The sequence below is a fragment of the Typopeltis vanoorti genome, chromosome 4 (genome assembly GCF_054136105.1).
Source record: "Typopeltis vanoorti isolate ZY-2024b chromosome 4, IOZ_Tvanoo_1.0, whole genome shotgun sequence".
Classification (NCBI taxonomy): domain Eukaryota; kingdom Metazoa; phylum Arthropoda; class Arachnida; order Uropygi; family Thelyphonidae; genus Typopeltis; species Typopeltis vanoorti.
The window spans coordinates 73,456,750-73,470,089 of NC_143552.1; the positions used below are offsets into that span (position 1 = coordinate 73,456,750).

At 35.1% G+C, this 13,340-nt stretch overlaps 1 protein-coding gene across 1 annotated transcript in view; it reads left to right on the forward strand.

The window, feature by feature from the left end:
- LOC150107414 (centrosomal protein of 44 kDa-like) overlaps positions 1-13,340 on the forward strand; it is a 69,346-nt gene that overhangs the window by 41,853 nt on the left and 14,153 nt on the right. Inside the window, exon 4 of the mRNA XM_090391281.1 lies at positions 8,879-8,963. Within this exon, the coding sequence (XP_090247407.1) occupies positions 8,879-8,963 (85 nt within the window). The remainder of the gene's footprint in view (positions 1-8,878; positions 8,964-13,340) is intronic.

Below are 13,340 nucleotides of genomic sequence, written 5' to 3' on the forward strand. Positions count from 1 at the left end.
TATGCAGTGGAACTATTTTCCCCTCTTTCCACCTGCTCGGGACTAACCCAGACCTGAGACTCAAATTAAACAAAACGGTCAAGGGTACTGACAATTCTTTAGCTGCTTCTCGTACAACACAAGCTGGTATACCATCCAATCCCACAGATGTATTGACATTGAGGTTATGCAATAGACTACTCACCTCCACTTCATTAACCACAATTCCCATATAATCTACTGGTTTATTCGTTTCTGCAATGTCACCACCTGGATGATATACTTTTGCAAAGTGCTCACTCAGTAACTCAACTATCTCAACTGATTCAGTTACCTCCCTACCATCGGCATTCTTTAAAATCAATCTGCCATGTACATTTTTCCTTTTACTTGCTACATATCTAAAAAACTGTTTAGGATTCTCTTTAACCTGCATGGCCAATGTTCTTTCGTAATCCTTTTTTGCTTTTCTTACCACACTCGTCACCCTTCTGGCCTGCGCTTTATACCGTTCATGTGCCTGCCGGTCACCCTTCTCCTTAAATTCCCTCCATAGTTGTTTCTTTTTTTGCAACTCAAGCTTAATGGTGTTATTCATCCATTTAACCCCTACTTGATTTATTATTCGGACTCTAGGTATACAGTCAGCCATTGCTTCATGCAAGCACTTCTTAACTACCTCCCATGCACTATCAACTTCTAGTCCTTGCAGTTGTACATGCCATGGCACTGAACCAATCAAACTCCTAAGCTTGTCATACTTTCCAGCCCGATAATTCCACATGTACCCTGTCTTAATTGAAAATTCTACACCTTTAGCCACCTCCCAAGTTAAGACCCTATGATCACTCTCACCGATTGGTGGCAATGTGGTCATATTTGTTACAGCCAAATCCTCAGATGTAATTACTAGGTCAAGCACTCTCTGACCCCTAGTATTTTCCATTACATGCTGTCGCAGATAGTTATCCCTTAATAACCGCATAAAATCCAGTTCCTTCCTCCTGTGTGTCCTCTCCTCACTCCAATCAATGCGACCATAGTTGAAATCTCCCATAATAATCACCCTCCTTCCACCCATTTCTTCTATTTGCTTGTGCATACTGTCACCACCATCTTTTCCATCACCTGGTCTATAGCAGCACCCAATTGTATATTTAGTTCTGCTAGCCACAATCTCACACCAAATGGCCTCAAATGTGCTCTTTTCTCTATCCTGCAATTCAACTTCTATTCTCCTTGGCTGGAGTTCATCAGCTATCATCAACAATACTCCTCCCCCCATTTTATTCTCTCTGTCATTCCTGAACACACTATACCCATCACATTCAATCCCACTAGTTATATCATCTACAGTCAGCCATGTTTCACTAATACCTATAACCTGTGGTCTGGAAGTGCCAACCATGGCCAAAAACTCTTCCTTCTTGTTCCTAATACTCCTAGTATTAGTGTACATGAATTTAAGACCCCCATTAGCCCCAACCCTACTTTGATGCCTTATATTAACTATCCCACTCAGATTTGTTGTCCTTATTTGCTCTGGCATATTATATTCATTCTTACATTCAACTGCCTCTATAAGGACTGTATCTCTACTCCCCCCCCCTAACAAATCTAGTTTCCCTGAATTTGCACATCCACTACATTCAGCAACACTTTCTCAAGTCTTCTTACACCGTAACCATTCAAATGTAAGCCATCCATCTTATATAGATCCTTTCGCCCATCAAACTCACTCCACACATCCACAAATTCCACACCACTCGTCATACATAACCCACGCATAAAGTCATTTGCAATTATAGCCCTCCTTTTAAACATTTCACTGTCATACCGTGGCAAAAGACTAATCATTCTAACTCTCTCTCTCTTTTCTTTTGCTACCTCAAACAATTCATTCAGGTCTTCTATCATTTCCATTTTATCTCCTTTCAAATCATTCGTACCTGCCACAACAATCATTTCTTTCACCCTTTCCTTTTGCTCTCTAATAGACGCAGTTACGTCCTTTATGGTCGCACCAGGTTGGTACGATTTTGTCAAATCCTCTACTAACACACCTCGTACTAACGAGTCTCCATACAGCACTCTATCCTTCATTTTGTTCATGTTCACATTCATACGTCTATTTTTCCTGTCATACCTTTTATTATTGGTTGGTTCATTCAGTCTACTTTTGTTCATGCACTCTAGCTGCTGTTTTGCTCTTTCTATCGCACTTTTCAACAACGCGATCTCACTCAATGCATCTATCTCATCTTTTTTGTTCTCTGAGAAACCATTTATACTATCATTCACACTTTCTACATTCACACTCTCACAATTTTCATGTACAACCTTGCCGTTTCTTGTCATATCCCTATTTCCTTCATTCTGAAGGTTGACAAAAATATCACACTCACGATCCGAAATACACTTCAATTCCGCATTCTCCCTACATTTTCTAAACACATTCAATCCTTTATTATCATCTAACCACACTCTGACCGCACTCCGCAAAGCGTACATTTCACAGCTAGTACACTGACTCATTTCTTTTATGCTACCGTTCTTTGATAAGGATGGCGAGCCTTCATTACTGGCCGCCATTTTCCTTCGCACAGGTGCCATACTTATCTGTAACGTGTTTTGTCAAATTATACGTTATAACACACCAAAAATAGTCGCACTAAAATACGCAAGGCAAACAAAACAAAACTACACAATATTAAGTAATTTGTATCGATAACTGAAAATGATACTTATCTTATCTGGAGCTTGCACGAACACTACACGTTACGAATTCATCTAGCGGCGACTTCCCGACATAGATTATGTTATAAAACACTTTAGTACACTAACCACACTAATAAAGCTCCAATAATATACCAAAATTAAACACTTAAGTCCATTAAATTGAATCCAAAACACCAATAAATCAACTTTTCTCTTCAGGCATAATGGTAGTTGGCTTTTGAATATTGAATGTAATTTTCAAAATGCTTTCCACCTAAGCATCGTGCATCTTTTAATTTCATCCATGATATTTTGTTCCATTGATATATGTTTCCCTAAGTATGTGTAATGATCTACTTTTTTTAATTTGAACATCATTGATTTTTATTGTTATATTCAGGCAATGACAATCAAGGAAAAGAAGGAGTAGCCATAGTATTCAACACAAAATACGAGGCTAATCTTCTTGAATGGCAGTCAGTCTCAAGTAGAGTAATGTGGGCAAATATGAGAATGGGGAACTGGACAATGAGACTTATTTGTGCCTATTGTCCCACAGAAGGTTCTACTAAGGTAGAAGTGGAGGAATTTTTTGAGGCTTTAGAAAAAGCAACTGACACAATGAAAAAGGAAAAGTTGGTCCTTGTTGGGGATCTAAATAGTAGCGTAGGAAATGATTGTGAGACATACAATAATATTTTGGGAAAATTTGGAGAAAAGAGCAAAGCTAATAATAATGGCAAATATCTGTTGGATTTCTGCTCAGGACATGGACTGGTTATTACTAACACCATGTTCCAACATAAAAATGTGCACAAATTCACATGGAGAGAAGAGGCGAGGAATAAGAAAAGTGTCATTGACTATGTTATTGTTGATAGTGATGTTTTCTCCCTGGTGCAGGACACCAGAATGTACAGAGGATTTGAAATTGGAAGTGATCACTATTTAGTCTTGAGCAGAATAAAATTGAATTTCATATTGAAAAGAATAACATGTAAGAAAGTTTTAAAGCGAATAAAAGTTGAGGAGCTCTCAGATGTGAACTGTAGACTAAAATACAGAAATATTATTGAAAAGGAAATGAAAGAGTTTGAGAACAGAAATCAAACCTTGGAGATTCAGTGGCAAACTCTGAAGGAAACATTGATTGATTCTGCCAGAGAGGCATGTGGTGAGGTTGTGTGCAAGGATAAAAAAATCAGAACTCCCTGGTGGACACAGGAAGTTAAAGAGGCAGTGAAGGAAAAGAAGAAAGCATACCAAAAGTTCCTGTCAAATAAGTCAGCTTGTGCTCTTAGAGAATATAGAGACAAATGCAAGAATGCTAAACACTGTGTAAAACTAGCTAAACAAAAGTCATGGGAGGACTTTGGCAAGAATATAGAAAATAAATATCAAGAAGGTGGCAAAATATTCTGAAGGTTGTTGAAGAAGCTTAAGAATGGAGGAAAGGGTGCTGCTGTAAAAGGAATTAGAGATGATAAAGGTGACATGAAAACGGGAGAAAAAAGATATCCTTGAAGTATGGAGTAATTACTTTGAAAAACTGCTAAATAAAACAAGCAGTGATGACAGCACAGTGGTAAAAAACACTTACCAGGCATGCAATCAGGAATACATATCCATACTTGAAGTAGAAAAAGCCATCAAAGGCTTGAAATGTGAAAAGGCAGCAGGAGTAGATGATATTCGACCAGAAATGCTGAAGTATGGTGGTATAAGAGAGTTTTAGAGTGGCTGCACTGCATAGTTCAGAAAGCCTGGACAGAGGGACGAATTCCCGATGATTGGAGTAGAGCTCTCATAGTACCCATATATAAAAAGGGAAATAAAACTGCATGTGAGAATTACAGAGGCATTTCATTACTGAGTGTTCCTGGAGAGATATATGCAAGTATACTTGAGAAACGGTTGAGAAGAATTGTGGAAGAAAAGCTTGGTGAAGAACAAGCTGGATTCAGGCCAAATAGAGGCTGTCAGGATCAGATCTTCACTTTACGACAAATAGTCGAGAAAGCATGGGAATATAACAAAGATCTGTATTTAAGTTTTGTCGATTTGGAAAAGGCATATGACAAGGTGCCAAGAGAGAAGCTATTCAATACGCTGCAGTTATATGGTGTCAATGGGGCATTATATCAAGCAATACTTAGTCTTTATTTGAGTTGTGAGTCAGCAGTTAGAATTGAAGGAAGTACAGGAAGATTGTTTAATGTTAAATCTGGTGTGAGACAAGGATGTACATTATTCCCTCTGTTATTCATTATCTATATGGATCACATTATGAAGGAATGTGGTATTAAACCTGATATCAAAATTGGAGATGTTAATGTCAGGTCTTTGCTTTATGCGGATGATGTTATACTTCTAAATAAATCCGCTACAAGTCTGCAAGATTCTCTGACTAAATTGAATAGCTGTTGTAATAGATATGGTATGAAGGTCAGCAATAAAAAGACAAAGACAATGAAAATAGGCAGAATCATTGAAAAACGTCAACTGTGTTGTGAATGGACAACCTGTGGAACAAGTAAAACATTTCAGCTACTTAGGCACAATTTTTACTTAAGATGATAAACTAAATATAGAAATAGACAACAGAATCAGCAAAGCTGGTATGGTGGGAAGTCAATTGAATAAATTCATATGGAATAAGAAAGAAATTAGTAGGAACACTAAATTAGCTGTATACAAGACTGTGTTCAAACCAATTTTAACTTATGGATCTGAGAGCTGGGTCAGAAGTAAAACACTTGACCAAAGACTAGAGATCACAGATATGAGAGTCCTGAGAAAGATTAGAGGCGTGAACAGATGGCATCAATGGCAATATCATATTAAAAATGAGGATATTAGGAAAGAACTTGACATTGTCAGCATCCAGGAATGCGTTAGCAGAGCTAATCTCAGATGGTATGGTCACTTAAACAGAATGGGAGAGGAAAGATTAGCAAAACAAGTGTTCTCTGCCAGGTTGGCAGGAAAACGACCCAGAGGAAGACCAAGATACAGGTGGATTGATATGGTACAAAGTGCCTTAGACGATAGAAATATAAGATCTGATAATGTTGGAGTCTTGACAAGTAACAGACTGATTTGGAGGAAAATTGTAGATAGGAAGTTAGTAATGATGTAATTTTTTCATGTAGTACTGTCATATCCTGTACACCCCTTGAGGGTACATGGCAGGAATTTGATGATGATGATGATTGATTTTTATTATTTCTGGTTGGACATAGCTATTGAACATACCTTTCATTAGGTTTATCTTTAGGCCAGCTGTTTTGCTAGCAATTTGGAGACTTCATGGATATGAGTGTGTAATTCATGCGCAGTTGAAATAAAGATAAGTATATCACCTGCAAAGCATAAATGGCTTAAATAGTTTCCATTTATCTTCAGACCTTTCTTTTCCTAATCAAGAAGTTTGAATATTTCTTCTAGGCAAGCTGTGAGTAATTTTGGAGATATTGCGTCACCCTGTCTTATACCTCTGTATTTCCACAGTAGAGATGTTTCCATTGAAATGAATTGCTGCTGTGGCATTGGTGTATGCTGATTTGATGGTCCTGATGCATGGCTCCTCTACTTGTTGGTTTCATAATGCTTTACGTATTGCACAAGTTTTTACTGAATCATCAATCCTTGAATATAAGTATATATAAATAAGTATAAACAAAAATGGTTAGAACATCTAAATTGAATGGACAATAGCAGACTGCCAATAATGCTATATGGATATAAAATAAATGGAAAAAGAATTGGAAGACCAAGAAAGCAATGGTACGAGACCGGAATAGGCCACTTGAATTAAAATCCATTATAAGAAGTAGAAGACATTAAAATTAGTTGGTTTCCATGCCTGTGTATGAATGCCTAATGATATTTTGATTTTATGATTATTGCCCAATCATGATCATCCTATATTATTTATAAACTCAAAAAAAAAAAAAAAAAAAAAAAAAAAAAAAAAAAAAACAGAGGCAATTATTGCGGTCAGTAGTTTTCTCTATCTTCATAATCGCATTATCTAGGTTGTGTGGTACATGTTATGAACAGCTGTGACTACTTATTTTCTATAACTGATGTTTTTTTCCAAGATTTTTAATCATTGGACGTTTGTCTATAGTGATTCTGTTTGTATTTATGCCTGTTTCGATGATATCTGATAAAGATATAATCAGATTTCCTCTTTAAATGTGCCATTAAATTGTATATGGTTCATCTGATTAATGTGGCATAATTCATACACATTTAATAATTTAAATAGATGGATGACTCAGATATAGAATTTCTCTTAATTATTAGTTACTTATATATCCTGAAACCAATAGATTCTTTTCCATTCACTATAATATGCCTATAAACATTGACATATAGGCACTATATGCCTGTTTCACGGCATCTTCATTATAAAAATGGGAACAATAACAGAAATTTCTAAAATAAAAAAACAACAACAACACACTTTAGTAGCTAATGTAAGATAACAGTCAGTATTTTCTTAACTGAAATAATAATTATATATAATTGAAACTTACTAAAGATTTACAGATTGAAAACATACTGTCTTTCATAAAGGAGACCATTAGGACAATGGAACAACATTTTCAGAAGTTTCTTTATAAAGACATTCCATTAGAAATCTGCATTTATGAAGGATTCTTGTCTTATTCCATTGAACTCTATGCTTTGTGGAGATGGCATGTTCATACTGTTCAGGCTCATGATATTTGATATAAGACTTATGTTCTTTGAAATTATTAAAATCAGATCTTACTGGTAGTCAGATCAATAGGCTTAATTTTCTCATTGATAATGTTTCTGGTTGAGATGAAGAATTAAAAAATAAACAAAAAACTTAGACCTTCTATGTATATCCTCCAATATTATGTGGTTTACTCAAAGTTTGCAAAACTGGTGTTCTCTTTAAAACCAGTTGTCGATTGCATTGTATGTACCATATATAAGTTATCAAAGTACTTGTCATTTTACTTGCTACTTCTACAAGAAGAACTTCATCTTACATTAAAAACACTTTGTACTTTAAAAAACAAGATTTGTTATCTTTATCTACCAGTGTTATGATCAGTTTAAATATTATCTTTGTTTACTAACGTTCCTTTATCAAATATTATCGAATTACTCCAGCAAGAATCCATCGGATATTGTAAAACTATTTGACATTGTTATTCGCTCTAGATAGATATTTCACTTTTCAAAACAAATTTTTTCAACAGATGGGATAGCCTCTTTCTCCAACTATTGCCAATTTTTTTTATGGAACACTTTAAATATCTCCCCAACAATGTTTTACCTACACCCATAGATTGGTATAGGTATGTCGATAACATTTTTGCAATTTTAAATAGCTCTTCTGAGTTGCAGTAGTTACTGTTCAAAATGAATGCTCTTTATCCTGGGTCGCTTTAAAAAAAGAAGACGGTCAAATAGCCTTTTTAAATCTACTAATTCTTTGTCATCCAAGTTAAGCTTTCACACATGGATGTGTTGAGCATGTACACATCACCTGTACTGCATGTGAGAAGAAAAGAGAGAGAGAGAGAGATGGAACTAGGAACCATACTCTGGAGACAAAAAAAAACATGGCAGGAGCTGTCTCATATTCCCAGTAATCAGGACAGTGCTGTTTCACTGACGATGAGCCACTTAGAAGACCAGTTGGATTTCCTCCAACTAGGGAAAATATAAGATAGTAGTACTTCTCTCCAGAGACCTATCTGTGGAAATGGACCATGCCACTGGAGTTAGATATAAGTATAGTAATATAAGGAGTTAGAGTTGACTCCACTGAAAGATGCTATATATGAAGTATCACCAATGCATTAATAGTTTTAACCCCACATGTTAGGTATGGGAGAGTTTAATGGATTTTTTGTTCTTTGGTACACATTCTTATTCCTGTAGAAAAGAGCCTAGGAACTATACACATGTAGCTGAATTAATACATATGAAAATGGCCACTATACTGTTACATGCAAAACTCTCAATCTATAACATTACTAAAACAGAATGGAGAGAACTGATTGACCTAGGGAAAAACTGAAAGATTAAGAACAACAGTGTATAAGATATTCAAGTGTTGAGTGTTATATTGCTTTAAAAATTTGAATTTGAAGTACAGTTTAGCACTATTTATTTCAAATTCTCTCTACAGCTTGTTGCACATTCTGGAATCAAAATGGTGAAGAAAACACAGTCATCTTTATGTGATTTCAGAGATACTCCAAATTCTAAGAAAGGCAAGTATACCTATATTTTAATATGACAAAATTTTGGTAATTCATACTATGTAATGTTGAATGCATTGTTACAAATGCTTTTTGTGCTTATACTGGAAAAGAGAATAGATTGTCACAATGAAACTATTTTCTGTTGACTTCTGAGATTTTTTACATTATGTATGCAATATTTTATGGTAGGATTCTCTATTCTCTTATTATTTCTTTACAATATCATTCTGCAATATAATCCTTTATATAATCTTAATACACTATAATAATCTGTGCATTTCTTCCTCTGCTCTGATGTACAAAAAGTTCCAGTTCATATTAAAGGTATTTCTGAACTTGGTGCTAATGTTCAAAATAAATTGTTTAAATCCATGTTCATATCTATTAGTAGAATCATTTGCATCACTTGGCAGAGAAAAGGATTACAAAACACCAAGATTTGTTAAAATGTATAATGCCTATCCACAATGGAATAGATACTAGTCATAGGATTCTTTAGTTATTTATAAAAAATTTAATGAATAAATTTATAATAAACATAAAGAAAAAACTTGTGTTTTTTCTTTGTTTTAATTTTAAAGATAATGTGTAAGCTTATTAAGAACTTACACATCCATCTATGACACTAGCATTCTCACTGCAAAAAGTGAGTACAAGGTAAACATTTAACATACAAAATCAAATCAGTTCATCATGTTTAAAAGTGACAAGTACATCTTTTTCCTAAAAAAAAATAAAATTACAGTAATAAGATATTGTAGTTTTGTGTGCCATAGATGAGAATAGAGGTGTAGGGAATATCACTATTTCATAAACATTACCAGGGTCAAAAGGAAAAAGGTTAATGTTTGGAATAATCAAATTGTAAAGAAATAACATGGGTAAAAAATAAAAGAGTATAATTGTTTTATTTCATTTCTTGACTAGTAAAATGAAGTAACAGATTTCAGATACTGAAATGTAAAATACACCCTGTGAAAAATTTCAGACCACTAGGAAATACTGGGTTCAACGTTATTTTGAGTGTGGGCATGTTATTTCAAGCTCTTATACAATTAGTATTTATTTTTTATTTTTTTTTTTATTAATTGAGTGTTTTCTTAGATTAATTAGTATATGTAGTATATTATTATGGTTTTTACTGGATTTATTGTATTAGTATGTTTACTAATATATTTCTAGACATATTGTTAATTTAAGATGAGCTTAGATGAGAACCTTTGTCCCATGTAAGCAAAATTATTACAACACCAATATTGATGATATAAATGAAGATAAATTGACATATAAAATTTCCAGAATAAAACGAATTATTAGACATTTGACTAGAGGGGGGGGAGAGTTAGAAAAGGTTTTAAAAAAACTCAGATGGGATAAGAAAAATAATTAGAGTAATAAGAAAAGCATTGAAGTTGGTAAGATAATAGTGAATAATAATAATAATAATGATGATGAAAGTTGATCAGAATGTAAATAAAAAGAAAGAATATGGTACCGTGATTTGCTCATTAAATGTGCACTTGATGAAGTCACGGTTTTGAGAAAAGATTATAGTGTTTGTGGCAACTAATGATAGGAATGTGTAGGAACTAATGATTTAAATAGTGATAAATACAGTATGGCAGAGGATGTGAAAGGATTGCTGGAAAGAGTGAGAATAAAAATTGTTAGTTTGCTGCCAAGATGTCCTAGTATTGAGTTAAGAAGGACTGCGATAGCAAATGACTTGATGCTCAGTCTGTGTAGAAGTAAATGGGTGTGAGTAAATTTGAGATCAGAAAAGACTTGTACACGATGATCCAAAAGTCGCATACATCAAAGTTGAAACTGAGCTACATCAAAGTGTTTCAATTCTGATTATTCGTTTCACCTATAGATGGTACCTAGGACTATTGGCCGCTATCTTGTCATCTATCTGCCAAGTATCAGGCATTGGAGATCCATTGCATAGTTTTGTTTTTGAGGTACTTTTCTAGGAGCAACGAGTTGTGATTTTGGAATGTTATTTTTCCTGTTGTTCTTATTCAGATATTGTGGAGGAGTTTCATCAGAGGTATCCTGACTCTGTTATTCCTCAAAATTTGATTACAAGATTAATTGAATGTTTTCAGGAAACTGCATCAGTTGTAGACAAACAGTGGCATGGAAGACCTTCCATTTTGACTTAGGCTGAAGTGACTGCAGTACATGACATGTTGCAACCTTCAAAGAGTCTTAGAAACTCTCTGCACTGAAAGGTATGTTATGTGACAATACTTGGGAGTCCACCAAACAATTTAAAGCTTCATCCATACCATGTTCACCCACTTCAGGAATTGAAGCCACTGGATAAGGAAAAACATGTGTACTGTAGGTGGTTTCAGTCATTTATTGAAGAAAATAAAGTTCACGAGCTGGACAACGTTTTCTTCAGTGATGAAGCATGGTTCCACCTAAGTGGATATGTCACTAGTCAAAATAACAATTTAGTCATTGGAAAATCCTCTTATTTTCATGACACATCCTCACATTTTCTGAAAACTAGAGTATGGTGTGCAGTATCACATTATCGCATTGTTGGACCTATTTTCTTTGACACAACATTGAACAGTGCACCATACCAAGACATCATTACCCAGTTCATGGCTCTCCTTGAGATTGAACAATGTGATTGCTGTTTTCAGCAGGACAGTGCCATTTGCCATATATCATATGAAACAATGCAATTTTTGCAAGAGTGTTTTGGTGACAGACTGATTCCTAAAGGACTTTGGTGTCCCCAAGATCACCAGATTTGTCACTAATATTAGTTTGATTAGTTTGTCACTAATATTGAAAAATTCCAGTTTATTTTATGATGTGACTTTTGGATCACCCTTACACTTGAATGGATTTGGCATTAGTAGCCTGGAGAAATTATTTTTTGTGATGAAAGCTAATGTAGAGAATCGGAGAAAACTAGATCATCGTGGGAAGAACACCAAGTATGCAAGTTCAGCTGAGGCATGCAAACATGATAATGATGTGAATGTCATTGAGCATGGTTGGATTCAGACTTTTGAGAGCATATGTTGGGGAGATGGAAAAGAGGAAGTTGTCCAACTGCACTAAGCAGGTTGCAGATGTAAGTATATGAAAAAGCCAGGAAGCAACTTATGTCCATACATTAATGTCAGGATCATCAGGAACAAAGGAGTTAAGTATGTTGGCAAATGTGTTTTGGCTTAAGAGTGTTGGCATTAGTAAAAGCTGGATCTGTCAGATATAACTGGAATTGAGTGTAATTCCAGTTATTTTTAGGAAGGATAGGAAACAAGGGGGAGGTATTACTAATGATATCAGATGACTAGGTCAGGTTACAGTAGAAATTCATCAGAATTCATCAAGTATCTTCTTCCTGTCAACCATGTTACTTTGGACAGACAGAACAATGTGCTGAGATTAGAATCCAGAAACATCGAGTACTTGGAATCTGATAATTTTGGCCTTGCTCTTCCCAGGGCAATGACAGCACTTAGTCTGCTAGAAGCAGATTACTCAAGCAGATTTAAATTCAACCATTCATTTTGTCCTGGAAATACACCATTCAAATCTTAAATCACTCTGATTGTGAAGTAATCACAATTATTATAACTGCACAGGTACCTTTATGAAGTTGGAAGACTGATAGCAGGATAAACTATCCATACAATATCTCTTACCTTTCCCTGAACTCATTGACCGACAAAGTACTCAACAGACTCTGGCAACCCAATCCCTAGTGCCAGAGTCTGTTGCTAACCACGCTTACTAAATTTCCAGTGATATAATCCATTATTCTGTTCTCTTCTAGCCAAGTATTAAAATATGTCCTCTGCATCAATCCTATAATACCCTTCTTGTGACTTAAATCTATCAATTAGCTTTTGCAACTTAACACGTTCGCTGCCACGCTCCTCGGGCACAGTTTGTTCCCGCACGGCAAGCGCTTTCGCATCTTCAAGGTCACTACGAGTAATCTCGTAGCTGGCTTATCAGACAGAATTTTGTTTCATAAGCCAACTACGAGTAATCTCGTATCACCCCCACCCATATATTACATGCGCTGACGAATGTGTTTATTGTGTCTAGTCTCTAAAAACCTTGAGTTTTGCCATGACCAGTAAAAGAAAACTTACTGATAAAGAATTAGAAGTTTACGCTAATATGAGCGATGATGAATTTAATGAATTCATCATTGCAAATGGAAGGATAAGAGGGAAGTTCTTTCCATTTCAAATATGCATAAATTTTAAATGGTTGAAGCAAAAAATCGGAATGATAAAATTCAGTTATAACCAAATATCGTTAGAGACTGTAATTTGGGTAAGTCAGGCATCGATCTTTCTGATTAAATGCTTTCTTACTATTCCCCCTTATGAAAGACAA